The sequence below is a fragment of the Poecile atricapillus genome, chromosome 14, assembly GCF_030490865.1.
Source record: "Poecile atricapillus isolate bPoeAtr1 chromosome 14, bPoeAtr1.hap1, whole genome shotgun sequence".
Lineage (NCBI taxonomy): Eukaryota > Metazoa > Chordata > Aves > Passeriformes > Paridae > Poecile > Poecile atricapillus.
Genome location: NC_081262.1, coordinates 1,902,066 through 1,929,615, shown reverse-complemented (window position 1 = coordinate 1,929,615; position 27,550 = coordinate 1,902,066). Strand labels below are relative to the sequence as shown.

Here is a 27,550-nt window from a genome sequence, read left to right as displayed (position 1 = left end):
TGTCATAGCTCTGTAGGACCAGCCACAATTGCTGGAGTACAAACCAGCAGCGCACTCACTTGAGTGTGCTGTTGTATGAAACAAAGCAAATGAGTTCATATTCTGAGCTCTCCTGTGCCACTGCTGATGCCTTTGTACAGGAAAAGCAGACCCCTGAGCTCTGGAGTTGTCTGGAATTAATGGAATAGTTCAGTCTTCTGTGCTGGAGTAACATGCAGGAGCCTGAGCCTTCCTGCTCTTCCCACAGAGAAGGGAACTACACAGAATCCTGAGTACTGCAGTCATCTGCAGGTCATTCTAAAATGAATTTATAGCTTTTTTGTGCTCTTATTTTCTTAGAAGTTTAAGACTCTTGAGCAATTAAATAATCTAATTAAGAAAGTGGTGACTTGCAGCTTGAGAAGGGAGATGTGTGGTCGGGACCTACAGAACCAGCATTTGCTGGGATGATGTTCCTGGGATAAGACTCCAGAGTGCTCAACCACATATCTGAACCTTCACTGCCTGCTTGTTTCTGTCTCTCTCTGACAAAGTCTGCCAGAAAAGTAGTTCCTGGAATGGCTTAGCCACTTCCTCTTAGCCAGAGCTCTGTGAATCATGTTGAGCACTTTGGTCATCCAGCACATTTGCTTGTTGAGGCCCAGGGTACTGAAACATCTATTTCAGGCCACTGGGGAAGCCCCTCTATCAATATAATCCAGCAAAATGCAGATAAATCCCTCCTGTCCTTGGCAGAAAAAAGCTTTATCATTTGGGGAGAGAGTTTAAACCAGAGCTGTGTGCTAGAGAAAAGCATTCTATCCCAGGAGTGAGCTGTATGATTTTAATTCATTCAAAGCTTGAGGAAATAGAGAAAACATTTTGGTTTTTCAGTGTGCAAAAGCCATAGAGATATTCCAGCAATGGCACCTAAAATAGTGAAGAGTTTTATTTCTGTTTGTGCTCCTGTCAGTGTTTGATCTGTGCCTTAGTCTTATCTTCTTACCTGCAGGAAAGAGTAACAGGTCATGCTTGGCTGGAACAGGTTTGCAGAGATGGATTGGTGGTCTTATTTCTGTGAAGTAATTTGACATCTTTTTAAGAAAAATGCCTCTCTGGTCCAAGCTGTTACCTCTGAAACATTGTGTTAAATCTGTGTGCACTGCATCACCCTTGGAATCCAAAATCTTTCCTATTTATCTGTACAGTATTGGCAATGAGGCAAATCCAAGAGGAAATAGGAAAGTGGCAAGTTTGATGGGGTTAGCCTGTTAAAAACATGTGGATGCTGAGATTAATGGGCAGGGATTGCTTTGAAATGTTTTAATGCCTCCAGGTCAGCCACTTCCCTCCCTCAGCCTGAAAGAGGGACAGATTTGCACATGTGCTCTGTCCACATGAGCACAAATTAAAGGCAGGCTCTCTGCCTGCTGCTAACATGGAGTTCCCATTCTGATGGAAGTTTGGGAAAAGTGGAAAGTTTTTCCAGTCCCTCTCTCATGCTGAGGTCTGGCTGGCTGATTTCTAGGCTTTGTGCTTGCTCTAGGACTGAGTTTTCAAGCTGGAGGTGAGAGGGGTTACTTTTAATGGAGCTGTATCATTAGGCTTAAAGCATTGTAGAGACAGTCCATGCTTTCTGTTGAAAATGGGGGATGTTCCCAAATCCAGAAAGGTTGAAGACAATTTCTAGGGAATCAGCGCTCAGCCAACAGCACTGGGCAGCAAATGCACTGGACTGTTCTCCAGGCGTTGAACCATGGAATATCCTGAGTGGGAAAGGATCACAGGGACCACTGAGTCCAACTCCTGGCCCTGCTCAGGACACCCCAACAATCCCACCATGTGTTTGCTTTCTTTGTTTTCTGTCTTTGCAGCTGGAGTGAAGTTCAGAGTCCTTGAGCAGCAGGATGGAAAACCTCTGCGACTCCTTATGCAGGTAAGGCCCCTGCGCCTTCCTTGACAATTCTTTCCCCCAGACTGACCCCAGTCCATCTGTGCTGCTCCCACTGAAAGGCTCCACTTCAAAATTGTCAGCTGTAAAATGCTGAAACAAGGGAAATAATCTCATGTTGCTATGGCTGTCTGCTGCTTTCTGTGCTTTTTGATGCCCTGCTTGCATCCTGTGTTTGGAGAAAATGCAGTGCCCTGGATGGTGTGAAGTGAAATGCAGAAGAAGGGGAGGTAGGAGAAACACAGAGCTCTGTCACTTCTGGGATTAAGACCTCATGCCATTATCACCTCCTGGCTCTGCAGCTTCATGTGATAATTGCTAAACACTGGGAGAAGCAAAAGAAAGCAGTTAAACCATCCAGAATGAAGCAGCAGGAAAAGCTCTTCTCCTTCAGAGGTGCTGGAAAGCCTTGGCTGCTCCATGAGTTCAACAGGATGATAGTCTGGGAAAGATGAGAGAGGAGAGGGCCTCCTGCTTTTCTCCTGAGTTGCCCTAGTGAGGGGTATGAGCAAGGCTTACCTGTGCTTTTGTAACCCCCCCATTTCCATGCTCTGGCATCAAAGATAATAAAGAAAATTGTCTTCTTTTAGAAGAGAAATTAGATGTTGGCAGCTTACACTCCTTACACTTTCAGGAGTGAAATTTCCATCTCCTGACCCAGCAGGAGCACAGCCATGTCCCAAGGCAGCTTTTCTTGCTCTCTGCATCCTAAAGAGGAGAGGCTGCCAGTAGTGTATAGCACTTATAAAAGCACTTGGACACTGGGGGAGTGTGTGGGAAGGACTTAACTGCAGCTTTCCAGTCCTTTTGCTTTTTCCATCACCAGTCCCACCCATTTCAGCAAAGGTCAGACTAGCAGGGAACCAGAAAACCATCTAGTAGCAATTCCAGAGGGAATCTCTTCTACAGATGTCTTTCAGGGCAAAACTAGCATTCTCTAAGCAAGCTGTCTTCCCAGCTCCTGCCTTTCAGTAGGATAGTGGTACAAGAACCAAAATCTGCCATCCTTCGTGGCCAGGAGATTCCAGAAAAAGGAAACAGACACCAGAGGTGAGGCACAGGAGGTGCTGAGCAGAGGCTTTGGCATCAGTGTGTGTGACAGATGAGGTGGATGGAGTCTCCAGAGGGAAAAGACCACGACTTACAGAGCAGAGGCAGTGAGTCATATGACTGATGAATTTTCCTTGGACCACTGCAAGAAGATCCATTTTCTATCTGGAATATAGCACAAGTCATCACCTCAAGAGGTGGAAGTGCTGCAGTAGATGTCTCTCCCAGCTTTCTGTTCCAATAATAATGAGCAGACAGTCAGAAAAGGCACTTTTTTTGCTCTCTTTGTGCTGGTGGAAACAAAAAATGGGCTTGTGTCAGAAATCCTGCTGAATATCCCACTTTCTGATAGGCCTTTGGAGAGGGTAATGTAAAAAACCTATTTTTAAGTGAAATTCTTATTTGTTGTACATGATGATGTGCCTTTCTTGAGAATCTGCAGTGGCTTTGCCCCCTCCCTGTGTTTAAGCCCTCTTGGAGCAGTGCCTGGTAGAAGTCAGGCTGGGTGCATGGGCCTGTGCCCAAAATAACTGCAGCTGTAGGTGATAGCCTGAGCTGTCCTGTGGGACACTGGTAGTGGATTAGAAATCAATAATGCTGGTTTTGAGCATTCCCAACCCCATCAATTCCATGGTTCAGCCAAGGGATTATTTTTGATTTTTAACATAGTGTCTCTGGAATGCAAAGTCCAGACCCTGGCAGGGGGCAGAGGATGGGGGATGATATTTTCATTCCAAATGCTACTTAATATTCTTCAGGAACTCTTACATAGGTCAGGTTTTCATTAGTGTTTAAAGTAATTTCTTTTGGTGCACATGAACAAATATTTCTGGCAGTGTGGCTCAACTGAACCATTAGCCCAGGGAGAAAACTGGCTTTAAACTGAAGAAGGGCAGGTCTGGAGTAGGTATTACGAAAAAATTCTTCCCTATGAGGGTGGGCAGGCCCTGGCACAGGGTGCTCAGAGAAGCTGTGGCTGCCCCTGGATCCCTGGAAGTGTCCAAGGCCAGGCTGGACAGGGCTTGGAGCAGCCTGGGATAGTGGAAGGTGTCCCTGCCATGGCAGGGGTGGAATGGGATGGCCTTTAAGGTTCCTTCCAACCCAAACAGTCTGAGATTCTGGGACACAATGAGTTTAATCCATTCATGTACCTTCTGCTGAAAGTCTCATCTTCAGCAGCTGATTTGGAAAGGGTTAAACAGAGGAAGGGAAAAGGGAAAAGGGAAATATCCATTAGGATGGATATTCTAACAGGGTTTATTAGAGCTTTGACCTACAGAACTTTCATAAGGGAAACAAATATTGCCTCTTCACTAATAATGACTTTTGTCTGTTTGCTTCCATTTGCAGCAGGAGAGGCAGGGATGTGAATTGCTCTGGGTGTAGAAAGCCCTGGTTATTACAGTGGCCAGTGTTACCCCTGGGTATCACCACTCTGCCCAGAGATGCTTCTCAACAAGAAATGTGTGCAGACCTTCCAGCCCACACAGCTAATAGTGAGGGGAGCACATGCTGTGTCTCTCCCTTGTAGAGCAGCAGTTCCTGTCCTCCTCCCCCAGCAAGTTTGCACTGAAGACACTCTGCTTTGCCTACAGCTGAGGAAATGGGCAGAAATAGTTACTCAGGTTTTACAGCAGTTAGTGCTGGGGACAGGTTTCTTTGGCCTTTTTTTCCCCCCTGGTTCTTCTTTTCTTATGATTTTTCCTGCAAGCAGCTGCCCTGGCCTTTTTCCTCAACTTCCTATGGATGCTTCTGTGTACAGACATTTCCCTCTTCTGCTTGAGCAATCTTGTACTTTGAAACTAATTTGACAGAGATCTCCAGGATTAGTTCTAATGAACTCTTAGCTCAACCCTGCTTTCTAAGAGCTCCATCTCTGTAGGCACTGGGAGTTCATCCCTCACCACTCCATGAGCTCCAAGCAGCTGAAACAAGCTGGTGAGACAGGCAAACTCCCAAAAACCCAGATGCTTTTTAGTGGACAAAAAAAAATTCAGCTTTGATAAAGTAGTGACTCTGTGCATGTGTTTAGCTGTCTCTCCTTTTGTGGCTGGATTCTGTGCTGTGAATTACAGTCTCCTTTCCCAGAGCTGCTTGTTTGGTTCCAGCAGAGCTGAACCCTTTTACTAGAGAGGGATGTCCTTCCATTTCTCTCCACTGCCAAGCTTTCCCTGTTTCTGTAAGTCCACATCCCTGGACATCTCTCATGGTCTGTGCTCTGAGCCCCACCATTTCTGTGCCATCTTTCTGGTCCTTTGGAGACTGGGCTGTGCATCCTTTTCATGCATCAAGTCTTGCCCACACTGGATCCATCCTGTGCACTTCACCTGTCTCCCTACCCTGAATGCTTCACTGAAATGAGCATTTCCAAGCTCTGACATGCTTCTGTCACCCCTTGTACCATTAATGAGTTTGTTCACATCCCTGTCTTCAAAAGGTCAATGCAGCAACTGGGAACCACGGTCAGAACTTTTGTAGGCACAGACTTGGAGTGGTGATTGAAGTCAAATTAAAAAATATTAACTCAGTCAAGGAGACTTAATTGAAAATGGTAATGAGGAGCTCTGTGGTGTGATCCCATCGTGCTGGGACTCGGTTCCACTGGGTGGTTTCAGGTGATACCAGGTTTAACTTGACACACAGCTGTGGGCTGAGGTACAGCTAAACTGGTCTACTCCAGTGGAGTTCCTGGAGTCCTAGTGCATCCCCAGTGCAGTACTAGGTGTAGGTTTAAATTAGATATTAGGAAACATTTCTTCACTGGAAGGGTGGTGAGATGCTGGCACAGCTGCCTAGGGCAGTGCTGGAGTCACCATCCATGGAGATGTTCAAAAGCAGTGTGGATGTGGCATCTGGGGACATGGGTTGGTGGTGACTTTGGTGGTGCTGGGTTAAGGACTCAGTGATCTTAAAGGTCTTTTCCAAATAAAAAAATTCCATGACTCTGTGATTCTGTTGCTGTCTGCTGTCTCTCCAGCCACTGTCCCCCTCCACTCTGGTGTGTAACACACGCCCCTCTCATTCCCCCAGCTCTCGTGCTGCTGCTTGTCTGCCCCTCTGCTTGGGAATGATTCTAGTAACACTCCTTGCCAAGCTCAATTTGTTAATGCTGGGGGATGTTGGAGAAGGATAAACAGCCTTAGCAAGCCAGGGAGGGATTCTGATGCTGTGTGAGGAGCAGGACTGATGCTTCCCTCACTACTGTCCCTCTTTCTCCACACAGATCAACCCGCTGTCCTACGGAGGTGTGATCCAGACGTACAGACTGCCCACCTACAGCTGCTATCCCAGGGACTCCTGGGCATCTCTCTGCAAGAAACTCTTCCTTGGAGAGCTCATCTACCCTTGGAAACACAAAGGAGACAAGCAGAACTAAAGACAGTGGAGGAACTTAGATACTTGACCTGAAAAAACATACTGACTCCTAATGCTTTGGGACCAAAGGCTGCTCAGAGCCAGCAACTGCTCCATCCTTTAAATAGATTTTGGTAACATAGAAAGGGCTGATTTTTTAAAGGCAAGTATTTTTAAATATTATTTTTCAACTTTCTCTTCCCCTACACTGTGTTTGTATATTATGCTAATAATTTTTTTTGGAAGCAAAAGGTGAAATCCATCAGTGCCTCATTAAACCAGTGCTCAGTGTCATGGAGGAAGCAGCTCCCAAATGATTTGGTGATGAATTTTTCCCTCCACGTCAGATCACAGGGCCATAGCAAAGCAGCCTCACAGGTGGTTTGCAGCCACAATGCTGTGGTGCCTTCAGGCAGAGCATGTTTTGGACCTTTTATGCTTCAGCCTTCAAGCCAAAAACCATGTGGAGAAACAGCTCGTGGAGTCCTACACTGAAAACTGAACAGCTGGGTGTCTAAGTTCATGGGATATTTATTAATTTCTTTTGAGGAGGGTTTGCACTCACCCTCACTGCAGCACCAGAGAAGGTGTTGAAAGAGCTAGGCTGAAGGCCCAGAAGCACAGACTGTTTTATCATGATTCTGTGATTTCTCTTAGGGCAGTTTTTTGCTTTGGATACATTTCCAAAGTGCATCAGTGCTTGGCTTTCCATGCCCTGGTCTCATTTTGATGTGTCTCCTATTCTCTCTCTTGGAAAGGGTGCCTGTGCACTGGAGGGTGATGTCCCACTGGGCATGCTGTGGTTGTGTCAAATTCAAATACAGTCCTTACCCAAAATACACTTTCTCCAGCTCTGCTTGTTCCTCTGCCCCAGCTCAAACAAGGAATCAGTGTCACTGTACCCTGCTTTTTGCATTGGCAGGGGAGGGCTGTGCTGGATCCTGCCCCTTTTCCTCTGACTGGCCAAGGAACCAAGGATGGAGGAGGAAGAGGAGAAGGTGCTGTGGCTGCAGTGGCCAGCCCTTCTCTGGATGGCTGCCTCTGTATTCCAGTGGGTGTTGGCAGGGCAAGGTGCTCTGGGGCTTTAGGAGCCTTCAGGCAGCACTCCCTACCCCAGCCCTGTGTCTCATTCATGTGCTGGCAGCTGCCACAGAAGAGAAGGGTTATGCCCTCCTGCTCTAAGACATCCCTGGCCAGATACATTTGGGTTGTCTGGAGCTGCTAAAAGCCCCTCATGGTGCAGTCACTGCCTCTACAGGCATAGCCTGAGCAAGAGAAAAGGAATCACTGCAGGCAGGTGCATGGTCCAGACATTCCTTAGCAGGCAAAGCTTCAAGGCCTTTGAGGTTTCTTAGGGACATGTGAGGGAGGCTGGACTTCATGGGCACTACGTGATGTCCAGTCACCCTGAGCCAGGGCACATCACTGGGGAAAGGCAGTGTGGCAAACCCCCCTCACCAGCTGCCACTGCAGGCTCTGCCTGGGACACCCCTGCCTGCAGAAACTGGAGAGTTTGTTCTTTGATGATCTGTGCTTAAAACTCCTGTGCAGTATCTTCTTGTCTTGGAATTATCACTGCCTGAGTAATTCTCTGCACTCCAGGTGGGAATAACTGCAGGCTGTGATGCATTTAGTGGATGAATGGTCTGAATAACATTTTCATTTCAGCTGAAGTCAGAGTCATGAGCCCCATCCTCACCTGGCACTGAGCAGAGCAGGGTTACACCTTACCTCCCTCTCATCTTTCCCCTGGAGCTCCTAAATGATATCCCCTGGTTCCTCCCACACCTGCACAGTTCAGTTTGCTGACTGCTGTGAGAAACTTTGTTATTTTTGGTCTCATGAAAATAATGTTTCTAATATCCTGCCTTTTAAAATCTTTCTGTGAAACCAGACAGTTCATGATCATCCTAATCCTGGTCCTTTGGGATTAAATGCCATGAAAGCCCTAGAGACAGCACACAGCCATGAAAACCAGCAGCTGTGACCTTCCTATTGGGAACCTGCCAGATGTATCAGATGTTCCAGTGCTGGGTTTGTTTACTGAAGGCTGATACTGACTCTGGGCTGGGGAAATACCAAACTGAGGAAAAGCTCCTCCTCAAACCTGAGATCCTGAGTCTTCTGCAACAGAGAACCTTGAGCAGCCCAGCTGGGCAGTGGCAGCTCCTTGTGGGTGCAATTCTTCTGTGTCACGCAGGGCTGGTGCCTGAGCTGCCTCTCTGCTCCTCACACTGGGGGTTCTCCTTGCCTGTGATGGTATCTGAGCATCTGAGTTGCTTCTGCTGGATGTTTGCCATGTCTCTCCTCTTCCTTTCCAGTCCCTGCTGTGAAAGAGGCTTCCCCCACCCTTTTCCTACTCTGTGCAGAGACATTACAACAACGTAGCAGACATCCTGCTCAAGAACACTTGACCTTATGTCATCTCTCTAATTAGAAGTTAGGATCAGCCTCATCTTCCATGGCAGCACGGGCTGGCCCAGCGCTGGCATTTCCTCAGGGAAGAGGCTGCTGGTAAGGCTCTGTCTCTGATTTATCCTCAGATCCATATTATCCAGAGCAGCCCTTGGATGAGAAGTAGTTAAAAATTCCAGATCTCCCATTCCTACCACACACCCCTTATAGGAGGCAGCAAGCAGGCTTTGCCAGCCATCAGTCAGACTCTAATCTTACAGACCTTTTTTAATACTGCATTTCCTTATTATTATTTCTCCCACCTTTTGGTTCCCAGTGCTTTACTCTTTACTTAGGCAAGGGGTTTGTGAAGGAAAAGGTGAGTTGCTGCATGAAAAACTCTATCCTAGAGAGAAATTCTGCCTTGGAGAAATACTTTCTTCCCCTAACCAGGACAGCATGTGACAATGCTGAAAGGAAACCTCAGTAATTACACTGCACTGAAGGCTCTGGTTATGGGTTTGGGAGCTTTTCCTGATGCTGCAGCTGGACTGTGCCCTATTCAGGCCCACACAAAGACTCTTGCACAAATGTACAACTCATATGTTGATTTTCAGTAGTGTAAGGCAGGAAAATCTGCATTTCACCCTGCAAAGAACGAACTGCTTTCCTTCTGCCCTGTGCTGCTTCTTCCTGCTGCTCCAACACCATCTTTTTGCTTAACTCTCACCCTCAGTGGTTCACCCTTTATGCTTAGACCTGCTGGTTACACCACCACAGGAAACTGGTGGAAGTTGTGATCACCTGGTCCAGCCCCTGCTCACGCAGGGCCACCAAGGCTGGTTGCCCAGGACTGTGTCCAGATGGCTTTGGGATATCTCCAAGGATGGCAACTCCCAACACCTCCCTGGCCAACCTGTGCCAGTCCTTGGTCACCCCAGAGTGGAAAGGTGTTCCCTGCTCTCAGGCAGGGTTTGATGTGTTTCAGCTCATGTCCCTTGTCCTTGTGTTGTGCAGAGCTCGATGACACTGTAACTCAGGTTAGCTCAGTGAATGTGAACATTATTTCAGTTCTGTGTCATCTCTGCTCCTGTTCCCCCTCTTCAGGGACTGCTCAGTAGCCCTTTTGTCTTTTGGGGGCTAAAGCCTTGGTTAGGGGGATGCCTGTGCATTGACTCAGATCCCTGACCTGCTCCTTGGTCCTTTTCTGGAGCAGAGAGCTCTTTCTCTCCATCCACACTTCTGCCTGTGCTGAGCTCACAGTGGGAGCTCGGGGGGCTTGGGCAGTGTCCAGGTCTGCAGTGTCAGAGAACAGCCTAAGTGTGGTCACCTCCAAGGGTGAGTGTGCTGTGCACACACAGGGGATGGGTCTGGATCTCAGCTGATCCTCCACATGACAGGAGGCCACAGGGCTTCCACAGCAGGATCAGGAGTTTTGGGTGCAGGATAAACACGTTCAGAGCAATCCAAGCCCCGCGTAGGCAGCTGATCTGCCTTCCTGCATGAGAACAGAGTGCCCACCACCTTTGCCTCTGGCTCACCATTTTGCATTAGGAGTTGCTGGAAGAGTCTGTCACCTTTGGCTCCAGTCCTTAACCTCACCTGGGCCTCAAACCAGGAGTGCTCAGACTCTCCATTTACCATTTCAGCGAGCTAAATCTGAGGAGTGCTCCTGCACTGATGAGTGCTGCAGGTGACAGAACAGCCCCCTGTGTTCCCAGGCAGGTGCTGGGGCTGGGAGCAGTGGAGGTGTTTGGGGGAAGCTGCAGAACCCAGGCCCAGCTTGGGGCAGGGATAGGCTGCAGCTCCTCTCCCATCCACTGTGTTTTTTAACATCTGGCACTGGGGAAGTTCGTGAGAACTTCACAGCTCTTGTAATCAATCCTCCTCACAGTGTTTTCTGGGTTTAAGTAAAGTATTATAAAAGAGCACTGACTCATTGAGAGTTTCATTAAAAGTGTGTGTTTGTGAGTGAGGTTTGGCAAGGAAGTTAAAACCCACTGTGCATTTCTCCTTCCCTCATGTGAACCACCAGGCGTTTAGCAGGAGCAAAGTGCTCCCACAGCAGTGACACAGTGTTTGTTTTAAATGTCACCACTAACCCCAGCTGAAGGTGACTTCCTTCCCACTGCAGCCCTGATGTGAAACACAGCCTGGTGATGTGAAACACAGACCAGTCCCTTGCACCAGTCCAGGAACAAGCTCAGGAACCACACTGGCTTCAGGCTCATCACAGCTCCAGTTCTGCAGGCAGGAGTGCTGGGCAGGTCACTGGCAGCCAGCAGGACAGTGACAATGCCAGCAGGACAGTGACATTGCCAGCAGGACAGTGACATTGCCAGCAGGACAGTGACAATGCCAGCAGTGCCATTTGCAGCAGGGATGAGGGATGCTGCACATACCAGTGCTTGTGTGTGAGTTTAGGGATGGAGAGCTTTGTTCACTGATAGGTTTTATTGGTTAATTCAATCTTTTAATCAGATCTTAAATGGATTTTGATTACATGAGAATAAAGATGTTGGGAGGAAAATCCAGCCCTTCCCTTTAGTCTGACTTGCTGCTGAGCATGGTGTGGCTGTCAGCAGCACAAGGACAGGGCAGGGCAGATGCTGGAGGCTCAGCTGATCTGGGCAGGCTGTTCATCCCCATCCCAGGGCCTGGCTGGGCAGTTCCTCAGCCTCTGCTCTCACACACAGAGGTATTTCAGCACTTGTCCACCTATAATTGCTCTGCCAAGGCTAAACCACAGAGCTTGTGCAAAAGAATCTGATGAATGCCACCTCAGGCCTGGGAGATGGTTGAGGTGATGCTCCTCCAGCTCTGGGTGTTCCTGTGATTCAGAGAGGGTTCTGAGCCTGCCCATGTGGTGTGTTCAGTGTGAGGGGGCAGGATGGGGGACAATCCTATGCAGCACAGCACAATCCGAGCAGGAGCCTGCTGGGATTCCCAAGCTGGGCCTAGGAATGACGGGTCCTTCTGGCCACTCCTTCCCTCCTCACACCAGAACAGTCTTTCCCTTGAATTCCTTTTCTTTCTCCTTTTCCCTCTCCCAGCTGAATGCACAGCTGTGACAAAGTCCCCACATTGCAGCAAGCCCCTGCCAAGGTCACCCCTCTCCCTCTGCCTCCCACCTCTTGCCACAATTCTCACCCATCTGGGCTCTGTTTGGTTTCCACTATCCCACCAAAGACAAGAGAAATCCCTTGAATGAGTGAGCCACAAACAGGGCTTTGGCTGGCCCTGTGCAGCAGCAGGATTGAGACCCACAAGCTGAGAAAAGAGAAGCAAAATAGAGGAGATTCCTGCCCATCCTCCTGTCCACTTCCATTGCTTTGGATCCAATGGACTGTTGGACAGAAATGAGGCTTTTCTCTTCTCCTGGGGAAAACAAATATCCACAGGTCTCTCCTCTCCCTTTCCCCTGCTCCACTCACCAGGCTGTGCCCTGGTGTGGATGTTTCTCCACAGGCTTTACGCTCCAAGCCCCTTTACCCTGGGAATGCAGTGGCCAGGAATGGCAGTGGCTGCAGGAGGACATCTGTTCTTTGGGTTTGCTTTAGCTGCTATTTCATTTTCCTCTGCCAAGGCTCTCCCTGTCCTTTGTCAGCAGCTGTGGGAGCTGGGAGAGGGCACAGAGGGGCTGTGTTTGGCCCCTGCCAGTGGAGAAGCCAAACAGAGCAGCTGAGGGTGAGGATCCCCTTGGCCCACAGGACACAAACCTCTCACCAGAACAGCTTCCCACAAAGGGATTCAAAGCTTGTGGCTCCAGGGCAGCTCAGGAGCTCAAACCCTCAGGCTGTGGGAGAGGGGAGTGAGCCAGACTGAGACCACTGAGGAGGGGATAGCACCCCCCTCCCTGTGAGTGTGGAGGGAATGACTCTGGAGCAAGTCCAGGGGAACCCATGGAGATGCCCCAAGGGCTGGAGCCCCTCTGCTCTGGAGCCAGGCTGGGAGAGCTGGGGGTGCTCACCTGGACAGGAGAAGGCTCCAGGGACACCTCAGAGCCTTTTCCAGGGCCTAAAGGGGCTCCAGGAGAGCTGCAGAGGGACTTGGGACAAGGGATGGAGGGACAGGACACAGGGAATGGCTTCCCACTGCCAGAAGGCAGGGATGGATGGGATATTGGGAAGGAATTGTTCCCTGGGAGGGTGGGCAGGCCCTGGCACAGGGTGCCCAGAGAAGCTGTGGCTGCCCCTGGATCCCTGGAAGTGTCCAAGGCCAGGCTGGACAGGGCTTGGAGCAGCCTGGGATAGTGGAAGGTGTCCCTGGAAATGTAGAAGTTGGGACTGGGTGGTCTGTGAGGTCCCCTTCAACACAAACCATTCTGTGATTCTATAAAAACATTGCCCCTCAATCCATCCCCTCTCCCTCTCCATCCATGAGTGACCCTGCCATGCTCTTTAGTCCTCCCCAGGGCTCTCTGGCATGAGCAGCCACCAGGAGCTCCCCGAGGAGTTGGGGACCCTGCAGGATCCTTACACGCTGAGGGGCACCTGTGGTGCTCACTGGGCTGGGGAACACAGATCACTGAAATGGGAAGCAGCCAGGCTGGGAACATCGATGGTGAAATGCCCAGTTCAGGAAAGATTAGCAGGATGCTTTGTTCAGCACAGGGATTTGTCAGCAGTGATGGCAGAGAGAGGATCCTCCACATCTTCCCATTGGGAATCCCCTGGGATTGGGTTTGGGAGTGGTTCCTCAGCCATGTCAGGCCATTGCCAAGGGATTCCTCTGGAGTCCTGGGTACAGGCTCAGCCTGGCACCCACAGCCCCATCCCATTCCCTGGGGACATGCTGGGTGTCACTGTGGCTTCCCCGTGCCCCACAGACAATGGGGTGCAGACACCTCTCAGCCCAAGAACCCGCTGCCTGCCATTAAATGGATGCTCACTCATCTGGATACCCCCAAATTGTGGGTGCCCCTCTTGCTGGACGCCCACCCCGTATCTGGAGGAGGACACCTGTATGCTCTCCCTCCCTCGTACCCACCCACCTGTGCATCCTCTCCCACCTGGATACCCCAAATCCTGGATGGCGCGTCTTCTTGCATGCCCCACACATCTGGATGCTGCCCATCTGAGTGCCCCTACCGTCCGGCTGCTCAGCTCACATCTGGATGCTCCCCCCTCCTGGATGCCACCTGGGTGCCCCGCACACACGGATATTCCCCGATCCCGGTCCCCGATCCCGGTCCCCGATCCCGGGGGCCTCTCCCACCGCCAGGTGCTCCCCCGCCCGACTCTCTATCCCATCATGCCCCGCTTCCCGCAAGGCACGCCGGGAGCTGTAGTCCGCGATCCCTCGGCCGTCCGCTGGCCCTGCCCCCTGAGCTCTGAGGGGCGCGTTGGGGCGGGGCGCCTCCGATTGACTTGTGAGTGAGCCTATAGGAGCGGCAGATTTATGGAGGAGGCAGGGCCGGCTATGATTGACGCACGCCTCAGCCTATGGAAGCGGCGAGAACGTGGCCGAGGCACCGCCTGAGCTCGGGCGGACACGGCGGGTCCGCGAGGCGGGGGCGGCCCGGCCCGGCTGAGGTGGGTGGCGGGACCGAGCTGGGGCTGACCCGGCGCGGTGCCTGGGCCCGGCGGGGCGGGGCGGGCTCGGAGCCCGGTGGGGCGGCGGCGCTTTGTGCGAGTGAGAGGGCGGAGCGGGGCCGTGTCAGCGGCGGGGGCGCTGCGGGGCCGGGCCGGGCCTTTCCTCCGCCTTCTCCTCCTCCTCCTCCTTCTCCTCCGCCGCAGGTCCCAGCGCGGCCCCGGCGGAAGATGCGCGGCCGGCGGTGAGCGGCGGCGGGGCAGAGGCCGCAGCCCGAGGCTGGCGGGCGGAGGATGCGGGCCGGGCCGCCCCGCCGATGAGAGGCAGGATGGGCACCCAGGGCAGCCCGGTGAAGAGCTACGATTACCTGCTCAAGTTCCTGCTGGTGGGCGACAGCGACGTGGGGAAGGGGGAGATCCTGGAGAGCCTGCAGGACGGCGCCTCCGAGTCCCCCTACGCCTACAGCAACGGTAAGGGGGACTGGGGGGAGCCGGGCCGCAGGACCCCCATCGCTGTCACACCCCTGTCACTGTCACCTCTCCCCGCCATGGCTGACACCCGCATCCCGCGGGGATCCCCGATGGCCGTACCCCAGCGCCGAGCTGGCGGGCAGGGAGGGGTTGTTTTGCTTTTTCCTTTGTTTTTTTTTTTTCATTAACTGGGAGCGCAGCGCGTGGCAGGCAGCTCAGAGGCCTCCTCAGCTCCTTGAAATGCCCCAAATCTGAAGGAGAATGTGGACAGAGGGTCTGGTGTCTGATCTAATCCTGGATGCGCAGGGGGACCCTTCCCAGGCGGTCCCGCTCGCAGGGCAGGGCTGCCCTGCCCGTCCCCGGCTGCCACAAGGACCGAGCCGTTCCCAGAGGAAGCGAGGGCTGTAACAAAAGAACTGGAGCCTGATCCCCAGCCCGGAGCCGCTCTGGCTCGGTGGCTGTACCGGGAGCGATCGGGTTGGCTGATCCACCTCCTGCCAGCGTCGAGGTTCCTAATGGAGCCCACGACAGACTATTATAACTACGGTATCACAAGACCATAATTAAGAGCCAAGGAGTAGCGCTGTGCATTTCGTGCAGTTATAGTGTAGCACGGCCTGGCGGGGTGCGGGTCCTGCTGTGGGTTTCAATCTGTCATCCTTCCACCTCCTCCGTGCATAATAACATCCCCAAGGGCTCAGACCCTGCATCAACACTGCAGCCCAGGGCAGGAGCAGGTGCTGCCGAGTTTTTCCTGTATCAGGAACCCGAAGGAATCGGGAGCTCCTTGGTGCTCTGCACTGGCCAAATTCGGAGCTTTCAAAGCCGTGTGGTTCCGACCACACTCTGTCCTTGTAGCTGCCACCAGCTCCCTAGGAGCTGATGCAAGTGCACACTTGCTTCACGGAGATTTACGGGGAGATGGTGACTCAGAAGTGGAGCTGCCTGTGAAATTGGAGCAGCGCTTCAGGAAGGAGAAGGCTTTGGTATCGTTCATCTCCTCGGGTGTCTGGCTGGGCTGGTGTGGTTTGCCTTCGAGGAGGTGCTCTTTAGAGCTTCCCTGAAGAGAGTTGGTGTTTCTGGAGAACCTACCTCGCCTGGGAGCTGTGGAACTGCTCTGTGGGGTTGGTGTTTACAATGCAGAGTTTAACGGGGTTCCTGTTTTAAGTGAAGTGTTACAGTTGGAATTGTCTCCTGCTTGAAGTGGGTTTGAAGCAGACAGGGTAGGAATAAGGAGTGAGTTAAGTGGGATCTTTGGTATAAGCATGAAACCTAAAGAGAAGGAATTTTGGCCAAGGCTTTAGACCTTTTGTCTCAGAACTCATTGTTTTGTAGCAACCAGCATCTTTTTGTTGGAAAAAAAAATCTCAGTGAATAATTTCAGAACCTTCCCTTGTCCTCTGTGGGCAATTGAGCCCATTCCTAATTAGAGAATTAGGTCACATTCTGTTGTTTCACAGTAATGTATGCTCTGATAGTCTCTGCTTCTGTTGATTCTGGGAAGCGACACACCTTTAGGATAATCAGCTGGAGTGGCTTTGGTATCCAAGTGAATTTGATCCTGCTGATGCTGCTGACAGCCTTGGCAGTAGAACTCCTTGTGTCTCTGGCACAGCTGGGATGTGCTGACAGGGCATGCTGCTCCCCTGCCCTGACAGATACCATCCCCTGAGAAAAGGCTCTTGGATTTTGGGAACAGCTCGAGCCTGGCATCCTCTTCAACATGTACTTAATGCCATTCCAAAACAGCAATGCCAGAATGTTATGTGGAGGTTCTGTTTGTAAATTACTTGTAAGCACGTTGTCCTCATCCTCATCCCCTCCCAGATCCCACATCCCAATTTTAAAATGAGTACTGTGTCATCTACCACTATTTTTCAGTCAGTGCAGAAAGCACAACTTGCCTGTGCTGTGCCTGCTTGGGGCTGCTCTTGTGGTGGGGACATCTCGTGTGGAGCTCAGGTCCCTGACCTTGGCAGGGAGGGGAGAGAACATTTGCCTTTTCTGTTTGATTGGGGTCTGCTGCTTTTGCTCTGTTGTGTGGAAACAGTTGTAAGCAGCCAGGTTTTGTGATGCAGCATGGAATGGATCATCTTTCCAGCTTGGGAAAGGGCACACCCTTGGAAGTGAAGCTCTGTAAATGTAGCTCTGTATTTTAGCTGCTCTTACCCAGCCTATTAGAAATGGGATTGAGGGATTCCTCTCTACTCTGTGGGTATCTGAGTGTTGGATCAGCACACACCTGAGAGATGAAAATCCTTTTTCCTGTTGGCTGTTAGGTGCTGTAAGCAGCCTCTGCCTGCCCATGTCCAGTATCTGAGAGTTTTGGATGCAGTGGCAGCTGTGTCTGTCATACAGCACCATAGGTGCTTCTGTCCATCCTTTTTCAGGATCCCTGAATAGAAGTGTCACTTCTCAGCACAGCCTTGGAGCTTGGCACCTCGTCCTAAATTGGGCACATCTTAAATTAGCCCCTGCAGTTTTTAAATGGCTGGCAAAATAAACCTGCTCTGTGGGAGCAGAGGTGGTTGTTACTCCTTGTGCAGGAGGACATGTGAGCCATGTCCTGACCATTGCTGCACCAAGCTGAGAGGGCACTGAGTATGGAACTTTTAGTGACATAAAGGTGGCATTTTCAGGAGGAATTTGAGGTCCAGTTGTCACTTGTGTGTTCCTTACTAGATTTATGCTGGAGCTATGGAGTGTATCAGTCTCCGGGAGCATCAGCCAAGCACATTCCCTGTGAAGAACAGGGAGTGTTATTTTTGTCCTGTGGCTGGATATCATAACTGGTTTGGACTTAGCTTTTGCTTTTTCTTGGCCATCCACAGAACACCCTGAATTAAGCCTTCCTACTCTTGTTTTGACAGGGAGAACTTTAATGCTTTCTGAGCTCCCAGTGTTGTCCTTCTTCCCAGCTTTCACCCTCCCTTTCCCATATCTGTAGTTGTGGAGGTAGGATGCTCTTAGAGCCTCACTGCTGCTCTGGACAGCTGGAGGATCTCACCTGGGAACCAAAAATCCTCCATTTTCCCTGAATGCCCTCTGTCAGCACTGCCTGAATTCCTTGCTGCCTTTGCTGGCAGACTTTGCTCCTTCTCCCCATGTGCAGGAAGGGGCTGCTCTGGCCCCTGTGCCATGAGCCACGGGCTTACACCAGACTCAAGTGAAATTGTGCTTTACTTGTGGATGTGAGTCTCCTACACAGATCACTTCAGTCCTTAAACAACTCACTTGGGGTCTGTCCTCATCCATCCCCAACTACTGAAGCAAGACAGAAACGTCTGTGCTCACAGGGTGGTTTGGGACATGAGATGTGGTGGAGCTGCATGTGGAAGTAGAGGTGGTGTGCATGCCATGCACTAGGGGCACAAGGCTGCTCCTCACCTGAGGGACCCGTGGCTTTGTCACCACTGTGTCACACATCCACTCTGGAATAGCTGGTTATTCTTGTGCTGCAATGATCTCACCCAGCTGGTTTGTTGGCTTGCTGGAGCAGCCAGCGCTGAGCTGAGCCCTGGCTGAGTCAGGGCAGCGCTCGGCAGGCACAAGGGCTCGTGCTGCCGTATGAGACAGTGCTGCTGCCCCAGGAACAGGGCCAGGGCTGGGCTCACCACGCAGACGTGAGGGTGATGTGTTCCCTCCTCACATGATAGAGGGCTTTTTCTGCGGCTGCCTTCCCCCTCACCTGCTGCTGTTCCCACAGGAAAGCAGAAATGTGTGTTAGGGAGAGAGTAGAGCGTGTTTTGGAGCAGATGGCTTTGACTGGAAAGGGGGTGGATTTTTATTTTTATTTTCCCTGTCCTCAGCTTGTATTAAGAAAGTGATGAGGATGCAGCCAATGTCCTCACTCTGATCTTGCAGTGAGCTCACAAAAGCTGAAAAGAGAGCCCTGCCCTGCACAGAGTTGGCGCTGACACCAGCCCTAATGCACTGAGCCCCAGCTTTCAGCCCTGTCCCTTGGCTGGATTTTAGTACCTTTATTCAAGCATCATCCTTAGGTGCTCTCTATCTCACTGCTATCCAAACCCAAGGCAGTGTCAGGGAAAAGGCACCTGAAGTGCTCAATGCAAAAGCTGCTGACAGGTTTTATGGTTCAGGTGAAAGCTGGATCTTTCCCAAGAGCTCTTCCCCTATAGCAGAAGTGCAGGAATTCAGCTCCTAAGCAGCAGCAGCAGCAAGTCCACTATGGGGCTCCATGGCAGGAGTAAGGGCAGGAGCAGTGCAGCATCCTGCCCTTTCCCTGGCCAGGAGGAACAGGAGAGGCAGCTAAAGACACTGCCCAGCCCTCAGAGGTGGTCAGTCTCCTCCAGCTGCCACTGTTTGCCTGGGGACTGCTAATTTCCAGATTGCTTATTTGAGTGATCCACAGATTTCGATGCCTTTTCCCTCTGGTTGTTTCTGTGCAGCTGTCTGAATCTGGAGATCCCTGAGATGTCTCTTCAAAGTCTTCCTTTACAGCCGTTCCTCTCCCAGTATGTCCTGTGACCCTTCAGGCACCAGTGTGCAACCAGAAACTCCCCTAGCAGGAGATAACCGGTCCCACTGCAGCCTGTGCAGGCAGGGAGTGAAGAGACACTTTGTGTCATCCTCTTTGCTGCCATGGAGGGCATGTGAAGGGATGTTTCCCAAGGCTTCTGCTCCTTTGCCTGCTGAGTTTCCAAGGCTGACCATGGAGATCTGATCCACAGCCTCTGTGGTGCTGCTGTGTTTGGCTGGAGGTCCTGTTGCACCAGTTCACTTTTCACAGCTTTAAAAAGTGTGTAGCTGAGTAGCTCTGCTCTGAACTTGAACTCATGTAAGCACAGGACCTCTCATGATACTGCCTCACCCTCCTGTGCAGACAAGAATTGTTGGGTGACCCCATGTGCAGTAAAACCTCAGACAGGGCCGGCACTGATGTAATGGCACCTTCTGGGCACAGACATGAGAGCTCCAGGTGTTGAGCCCTGGTTTCAGATGGCAGCCGAGTGCTCATCCTGGTGCTGCTGCACTGTCAGGGCTCTCTCTGGCATCAGCAGGGAGGGAAGCCTTGGTTCTGGTGCTGCTTTGCTGCCTCCTCCTCCTCACCTGGCCCAGTCCCACCCAGCAGGTCCTGCTCTGCCAGAGCAGCACTGTCCCTGTCGATGGCAGACACGAGCTGGGCTGGCCCACTGCTTCAGCTGCTGCACACTGCTGGAAACTGCTCTTTCTTTTCTGGCAGGACTGTCTTCTTTGGAATAATATTTGGAATAATGTTTCAGTTTGAGACTTTAGCACTCTGATGCAAGGAGGATTGAGGCAAAGTGTTCCAACTGCAGCCCAGTCATCACGTTCCTGTAGTGGCTGCACAACTGATGTGCAGGAAATGTTTGAGCTGGACTGTGCTGGTCGTGCTGCTGGAAACCTCTTTGGATGGCTTGCAGAGTGCAGAGTGGTTGTTGCAGCAATTCCTGCTGTCTGCCAGCACTTGCATCAGTGTCCTTCAGGGATGTTCACTTCCCTGTCATCAGAGATGCAAAGCTGATCTCATCAGAGCAGGCAACTCAGAAACAGCTCCAGCATCTCTTATTTCTCCATTGTTTACTACATAACCTTTGTGTGAAAAGTAGTTCCAAAGATACAGTGCTGAGCCTTCAGCTCTGCTTGCTGTGGGACTAACCAGGTGCAGTTTAAACTTAAATCCCAAAACAAAGCCAACAAACAAAAAAAATCCCCATCAAGCCAAAACCCAACCCCCAAAGCGAGTGCCTGGCAGGTTTGGTGTCTCTCTGTGGTCAGCATTAGGGTGCACAACAGCGTAGTTTGTTATGTGCGCAGAGCTTTTGAGGAGGGTTGTGTTTTTGTTGGGATTTTATAAAGCTGGGGACTCTGCAAAGTTCTGGATTGCACTGCAGAGTTCTCACCATCTCTAATCCCTCCATAAAAGCTGTGCTTTTATGGCTGTTAACGTGTTCCAGAGCCCCGAGTGCACAAAGGTGATGCAAGCCGAGCAGTACAAAGCTGAAATGGGTGGAATGTTCTTCTAATAACTGGGATTAAAAGTTTCTCTGTGTTTTTCATTTGTAAAAAGCAGGCAGGGTTTGCTCTCTCCAAATTCCACACCAACATTGTCCACACCTCTCCTGGTGTGGGGGTTTTTGGTTGGTTCAGTATTTAAGCTGCATAGGAAAGACCATGGAAATTAGTCTCCTCCTCCTCCTCCTCAGGTTTTGTTTCCAGCTGTTCCCTGGCATGTTTTCCTCTGCAGCCTCCCTCTCTTGAACAGCAGAGCATCTTTCCATTGCACTTGAGACTAGCTGCACTCTAAGCTGAGCCTTTGAGCTGTAGTTTTATAACCTCATTGGTTAAAATCTGGTTTTCTTTCCCTCTGCCCCTTGCTGTCCCCTGGCACTCCAGCTCGAGCTCTACAGGAGTGTTATGTCATATCAATTCCTGTATGATTGCAGTCACTGGAGGAGGAAGGAAGCTCCAATGTGAAAACCTTCAGCCTTGTTTTGCTAAAGGCCTTGCTGTAAAGTGAGACTCACCTGAAAGAAAATTACCCTGTGGCGCAGAGGGTGATGGCTCAAGGCAAGAAACCTCCATCAAAGAGTCTGTTTGCTTCTGTAAAAGTTGTAGTAAATAGTAAGGTTGCAACATAGCTAGAGATTGTTTGTTCCTCAGAGATTGTTTGTTCCTGTAGAGCTTCTATTTGCAGAAAGTATTTTTACATAGCCACAGCTTTTTAGATTTTCTTCCTCTTTTCTACTTCATCTTTGTTTTTTTTCCATCAGCCCATTCAAGATACTGTTAGATCACTTGAAAACTTTGACACCTGTTCTCCTATAGATGTAACACCTGAAATTGTTAATGTCCTGTATGTTCTGTGTGGTATTGGGCATTGCATTGGGACAAAAGTCCTTGTGCAATTCAAACATAATATTTGCTGCTTAAACCATCAGTGGTTAAGGAGGAGACAGGCAGAAAAGGGACACTGAAAAGCTGTACTTAAATGGCAGTTTAACGAAGGTTCTGAGCATCTTTGGGGTAACCTTTTAAATAAAATGCAGAGTTTTTAAAAAAAATTATTTTTTAGAGATTTTTACTTGTTTCCAGCCCAGCTGCTGAGTTCCTGGGCTCATTTCGGTGTTTTACTGTACCATTTGCCTCTGTGCAGGTGATTGCTCCTGCTCTCTGCTCAGTCCTGGACACAGAAATTACCCTGCCTTGTTTCCTTTGGTACCAGCTGTAACAGCACCTGTAACAGGCCCATGGTTCTGAAGTGGAGGCTGAGAAAACTGGAGACAGAGCTAAATGAAAAAAAACCCCAACCAAACAATGAACAAAGGAAACACAACAACCCACCCCCTCACCCCCTTTTTTCCCATCGTTTATTTAATCTTAAATCCTCTCTTATCTCAAGAGTTGCTATTTTTCTTACATTGTCAAACTGCTGGAGTAACTTGGTAAAATCTGCCCAGGAAACTGCAGGTCTGTACTGGAGATGAAACTCTGCAGGTTGGTTCTTACCTGAGGGCCTTACATGTGCTGCTCACCCTGCCAGCAAATGTGTTTTCTGTGGAACACCTCTTTGGGTTGAGACACACTTGTGTTCTTGTTGGGCTCATCTGTATTAAAAGACTGAAATTCAATGCTTTATTCTATTTTAAAGATATTGAATGCTGGCTTTTCCCTGGTGGCAGCAGAAGTGCTTCAGGGAGACTGCTGGGGTAGCTGGAGTGAGATCTTTATCCTGTAGGACAGGAGGGGACCTGAGAGGCTCCAATTTGGGCTTTGAAAAGCTGGTTTCAGGCTGGTGAGAGCTGCTGTGAAGCAGCAGAGTTTGTACAGGTGTGTAGTGAGGTGCTTGCTGTGCCAACAGGGCAAGTCCATCCTTCAAGGACAAGGAGGGAGAACTGAGCCCTCACAGCCATGCACTGTAAGTCAGGTCCCTGGAGATTTGTTGTCGTTGGAAACAGCACATGGAAAGGTGAAACCAGTGTTAGCAGCCATCCTGGTGCTTCCAGCGTGGAGCAGCCCTTTCCTGCCATAGGGCTGGGTTGGTGCAAGGAGACCAGACTTGGGAGCCAGAGAAATTCCTGGGAAGTGGAATCTCTGTAGCTGTTCTGAGAACTCTGCAAGGGTCTACTTAAGCTGTCTACCTCCAGGTGAAGAGCTGCAGCTCTCTTTGGGTGTTTGGGTGTGGAGTGTTGGTCTGGAGATGCTGTTTTGTTGCTGGCAAATCTGGAGATTCCAGCTGGGGTGTGGATGGGGACCCCAGGGTCAGAGCTAGCTTCTGCAGGATCCCTGAGCATGCACCATGCAGGCTGTGATGCTGCAGAGCAGCATTTCCCTGCACGGTGTCCACAGAAATGTAACTGTGGAGGGATAGGATATTTGGAGTATTTTGGACAAATACTTGGATTTTTTGAGTGTTGGGGATTTTTTTGTCTCCCAGCATATCTTGATGTTTGTACGGTCATCCAGCAACAATGCAGACTGTTATGGTGCCCTCTGATTTCCCTCACAGGCTGCCTTTGTTTCTGCATGCAGCTGTGTAGTTTTTATGGAGATCTGAACTGCAAGGCATGAAGAAACTCTTTTGTTTGTTGTCGCTTCTGTGCATAAAATCATTCTTGATTTTCTTCTAAAGCACAAATCCACTTCACATCCCTGATTCTGGACTGACTTTGGACTGTTTCTGGGATTTCCCGAGTGTCTGCTGAAATTGTTGGAGCTTTAGGAACAGATTTGCTCCTGGCTTCAAATGCCGTTTTTTGATGCAATTGTCCCCCTTAAGTGCTCCCAGAACAGAGTTTCTCTGTGTGAGGACCATATAGCTGCTGAAATGCTGCTGGGCTTGGAGCAGGCAGTGGACAAGTGAAACCTGCAAATCCGGGCTTCTTAAAGGTCTCCAAATCAGTGTTTTCCTTTGGCTGGTTACAAAAGCAGACAAGCAGTTATTTGCCAGAGATCCCCACCTACAAGCCCTCTCAGCTGGAGGTGAAGATAGCTGGGACCTGATGTGAGCAGACTTCCTGTGGAAGGCTTCCAGGCTAAATGGAAATCCCTCTCAGTTGAAATGAGGCATCTATGAATGGAAGATGGAGTATGTTTTTCAGGAGAAAATCTACAAATCTGGGTAACTAGAGATAATTGAAAGACATTTGTTCTCTCTCTGTTTAGTGTGTGTCAGTACGAGGTGCTTGGCAGCTCGATGGATTTCTCTCAGAGCTGCCAAGCGCTGCAGAAGCTCCCCAGGGCTGGCAGAGCTGGTGGAGCCCTGGGCTCTGCATGGGGCTCCCCTCCTGCCCAAAGCAGCTCCTGCTGATGTGCTGTACACCGAAATGATGGGGAGCTATTGTTGCCTCCTGGGCAGCAGCAGCGAGGCTGGATTGTGTGTGAGCTGCCAGGAGCAGGGTGTGGGCGGTAAAGGCAGGAGCAGGGGGCAGGAGTGGTGCTGTTCTCCTGCCTGCCCAGTGGTGATCAAGACTTCTTGATCCTATTCTCAAAGCTCAGCTACAGTGCAGGACAGGATCACAGAGGTAAAATCACATGCTTGCTGACCTTCAGTCCCAGCTTTGCAGGCAGGAACTGGGCTGTTTTGCAGTGATGCTGTTGGGGAACTTCTATCGTCCTGCTCAAAACAGTAGTGATGTTGTGAGGTAAACTGTGACACTGAAAGGTGCATACCTGGGATGAATCCACCTGTGTTTGGGATGACCCCTGTTGTTGGTGATGATAATTTGTTTCTCTCTCTAAAGAGTAGGTAATTGAACACATGACTCAAAGGGATGAGCTCATGTGTTGTTTGGAAGGGATTTTTCCCGTGGCTCACAGCTCTAAGCTGACTAGTTAAATTGCTGTTGTTAATGTGCTGCTGTACCCACTTTTTAAGGTTGGGTGACTTCATCAGTTGTTATTTGAATAGCTTGAATTCTCTTTTTTCATCTGTTATGTTGATGCCCTCATACCACATTTTTTTCTGAACAATTTAGTATCACTTACAGATGGCAGAGACAGTAACTACTCCTCTAAGTGCATAGTAGGAACTGGGGTGAAAGATAATGCACCTGTGGTATCTTCTTACAGATGTTGCTGCCTGTTTTTAAAGCACTCATGAAATGAGAGGATCTCAGACCTGTATCTGTGGGTGCATGCAGCACAGCAGCTGCCTTCTGCCTGGGAGTGGGTTTGGTGTTGGATTAGTACATTTGGTTAAACCTGTTTGCTCTGAACATACTTTCAGCAGCTCCTGGCCACCTGTGATTGCCATGCCCGTCTGCCTTGTTTGACTAGAGGTGGAGCAACAAGTCTTCTCTGGCAGCTTTTGCCCACAAACAACCAATTCTGATAGGTGAATTCTGCCCTTTTACTCACAGGCTGGTGAGGGATTGTAAAAAAAACTCAAAACAACAAAACCCCAAAATAAGGCATTTTAAACCACATTTACAATGTGTCCTGCCTTTGTATTCTTCTCTTGGAGCAGCATGGTCACTGGCCTCAGTGGCTGTAGGTGATATTTCATGACCATCACCACCATAAGCAGCTCAAAAAGGTACAGGATGTGGGGTGTGGTGAGAGGGAGCAGTGAACGTGGTGTTAGGGGTGTAGTCACTGCTGTCTTGTGGGGTATGGTTCTGCCAGAAAATGAGTCCCAGGAGGTGGGTGTCCACTCAGTGAGGGAGAGCCTGTGCAGAAGCTGGTGAGTTTGTATGGCCCTGGCTGTGTGGCAGGAATGTGCTGTGGAGCTGCTCTGGAGTAGCTCTGGAGCTCTGGGCCTCACCTTGTGGAATGCTCCCAGTTCACCCCCAGAGTTGGCCACAGGAGAGGCTCTGCTGGAAGCTGTGGGTAACATCCTGTGGCTGGGGGCTGCTTCACCCTGAAATAACCTCACCAGGAGGGTGTCAGTTCAGGGCTGCTGCACGTTCCTCTGCCAATGCTGTCCAGATCCCTGCTGTGAGCACTGTGTGTGAGTGTGATTTGCTTGTGAAAGTGGTCTGGGGGATTTGCCTGGGTTTTGGGCTGAGGTTTTTGTATGCTGAGGACTGGAAGTGGGAGTGATGTTTTTATTCCATAGCTGATCTGCCGGCAGACCTGGAGCTATTGTGCTCAGCTGTTGGTCTGGTTTTTGTGACCTCCCAGCACTTCTCCTTTCTCCTTTATTCTTGGGCTTGTTGAGGAGAGGATTTAGCTGCATGTTGCTGCTTCTGCCTTTTCTTCATACTCAGCAGGTGTGGGTGTGTCTGGCCACTGCCTGCGCTCCCCCCACACTGGTATCAGCTTTCAGGAGGATCTGGGCAACCCCAGGTGGTGCCTGCACACACAGGGGCAAGGGTTACCCTGCCCCAGCCACATCAGTCATGACTTAGAAAGGCATGGATTATCTTGGGAAAGGACTAGTAACATCCTGAAAAGGTCTGGTAACATCTGTGACACCCAGGGAATTGGTAGAATAAACAATTCACCTTTGAACACTGCTTGGGTATTGCTGGCATTTAGGATAAATGAATTTCTGCACTAGTGGCCTTAGGCTGGACTTAGCAGAGCACAGAAAGGCTCCAGTTCCAACACAGGCAGAGGGGCAGTCTCTGCACTGTGTGCAGCACAGATTGTTTTTTCCTTTTTTAATCCAGCAGGAAGGTTGGCACAGGCCCTTTGGAGGGAGAGACCGTTCAGCTGCTCGTGTCTTGCATACACACCAGTAAGATGACAGCTAGTTTATGTGACAGGAAACATGCTGGTGTGTCCCCAAAGGTGTGCCAGGGGACTGTGGCAGGGGGAGCCTGAGTGACACCCAGCCAGGCTCTGCTAGCCCTGCAGAGGGCTCAGAGGAGGGGACACCCTGCACAGAGGACCTGGCCAGAAGGGACAGGGTTCTCATGCATAGTTTATCTTCTCACAAAAAATCACAATTGCTGTGGTGTTCTTTGCATCCACAGCGTTGTCTAAACTGTTGATAAGGTTTAAAACTAATTTTACCCATATCTGCTTAGTCACAGCTCCTGGAGTCCTTGCTGCTGAGAGGCTTCACCACAAATTCATCCTTAATGTTTTCCTTTTGCAAACACACTATAAGGGATTTGCAGTCCATTGACCCACTCTAAAGCGTTCCTAGGTGCTTATCTACATTTGTGACAGTGAGAACATGCATTTAAGCCCAGCTGCACACTGGGTGATTGTGGCTTTGATCCTTCCCTGTGTAGTAAGGAAGGATTGTCACAACGGGTTACAAATTCCTGGCTGGATACTCTCGGTATTGGCCTGTTTTATAATCATGGCATGTCTTTGAACCTGTCAGCTCCTTGCTCTCAGAGCTCTGCATCCCTTTCTCCCAAAGCTCCTCTCTGGTGCCACGCAGCACAACAGCCCTTCACAGCTGGTTACTCAAGTTCACTGTAAAATCTCAGCAAGTTAAATATTTGATGTGTATTCTCTGTGTTTTCATTCCAACCATGTGCTCTCCCTTCTTCCCAGCAGCCAGTGGTCAGTGTGGCACTAAACCTACAAACCTTTAGGGTGACCTTTTAAGAGCCCAAGACTTTCCAGAGACCTTCTGCACTCGACAGACCTATGAACAAACAGAGGAGGCTGGGGGTGTTTGGGGGAAAATCCAGCATTTTCAGTTAGATATTTGTGGTGTGGTGGCTTCAGCTTCGCTAATGACAATCACAAATCAAAGTCCATCACCAGGCTGGCTGGGTGAGGCACTGTAGTGACACAGTGAGTCTTTCTGGTGACTTCTGAGCCAGTCTGAAATTTCCCAGTCAAGCAAGATCATTTCTGTAGGGCTGCAACAGACCAGTCACAGCTCACCCTCAACCCTCTTCTGAGTGCTCAGATGCTGTCAGAGTTGCAG

General features: G+C 50.2%; 2 protein-coding genes across 4 annotated transcripts in view; both read left to right on the top strand.

Moving 5' to 3' along the window:
* The window catches only part of PIGQ (phosphatidylinositol glycan anchor biosynthesis class Q), a 38,896-nt gene extending 27,059 nt beyond the window's left edge, over positions 1 to 11,837 (top strand). The window contains exons 9-10 of one of the 2 annotated variants that reach the window (XM_058850123.1): positions 1,854 to 1,915; positions 6,204 to 11,837. In XM_058850123.1, the coding sequence (XP_058706106.1) occupies positions 1,854 to 1,915; positions 6,204 to 6,356 (215 nt within the window). In that variant the 3' untranslated portion in view covers positions 6,357 to 11,837. The remainder of the gene's footprint in view (positions 1 to 1,853; positions 1,916 to 6,203) is intronic. The other variant, XM_058850124.1, reaches the window with a different exon arrangement.
* A 2,296-nt stretch (positions 11,838 to 14,133) lies between these two features.
* Positions 14,134 to 27,550, top strand: part of RAB40C (RAB40C, member RAS oncogene family) — a 36,548-nt gene continuing 23,131 nt past the window's right edge. The window contains exons 1-2 of one of the 2 annotated variants that reach the window (XM_058850127.1): positions 14,134 to 14,262; positions 14,467 to 14,730. In XM_058850127.1, coding sequence (XP_058706110.1) covers positions 14,577 to 14,730 — 154 coding nt within the window. In that variant the 5' untranslated portion in view covers positions 14,134 to 14,262; positions 14,467 to 14,576. The other variant, XM_058850126.1, reaches the window with a different exon arrangement.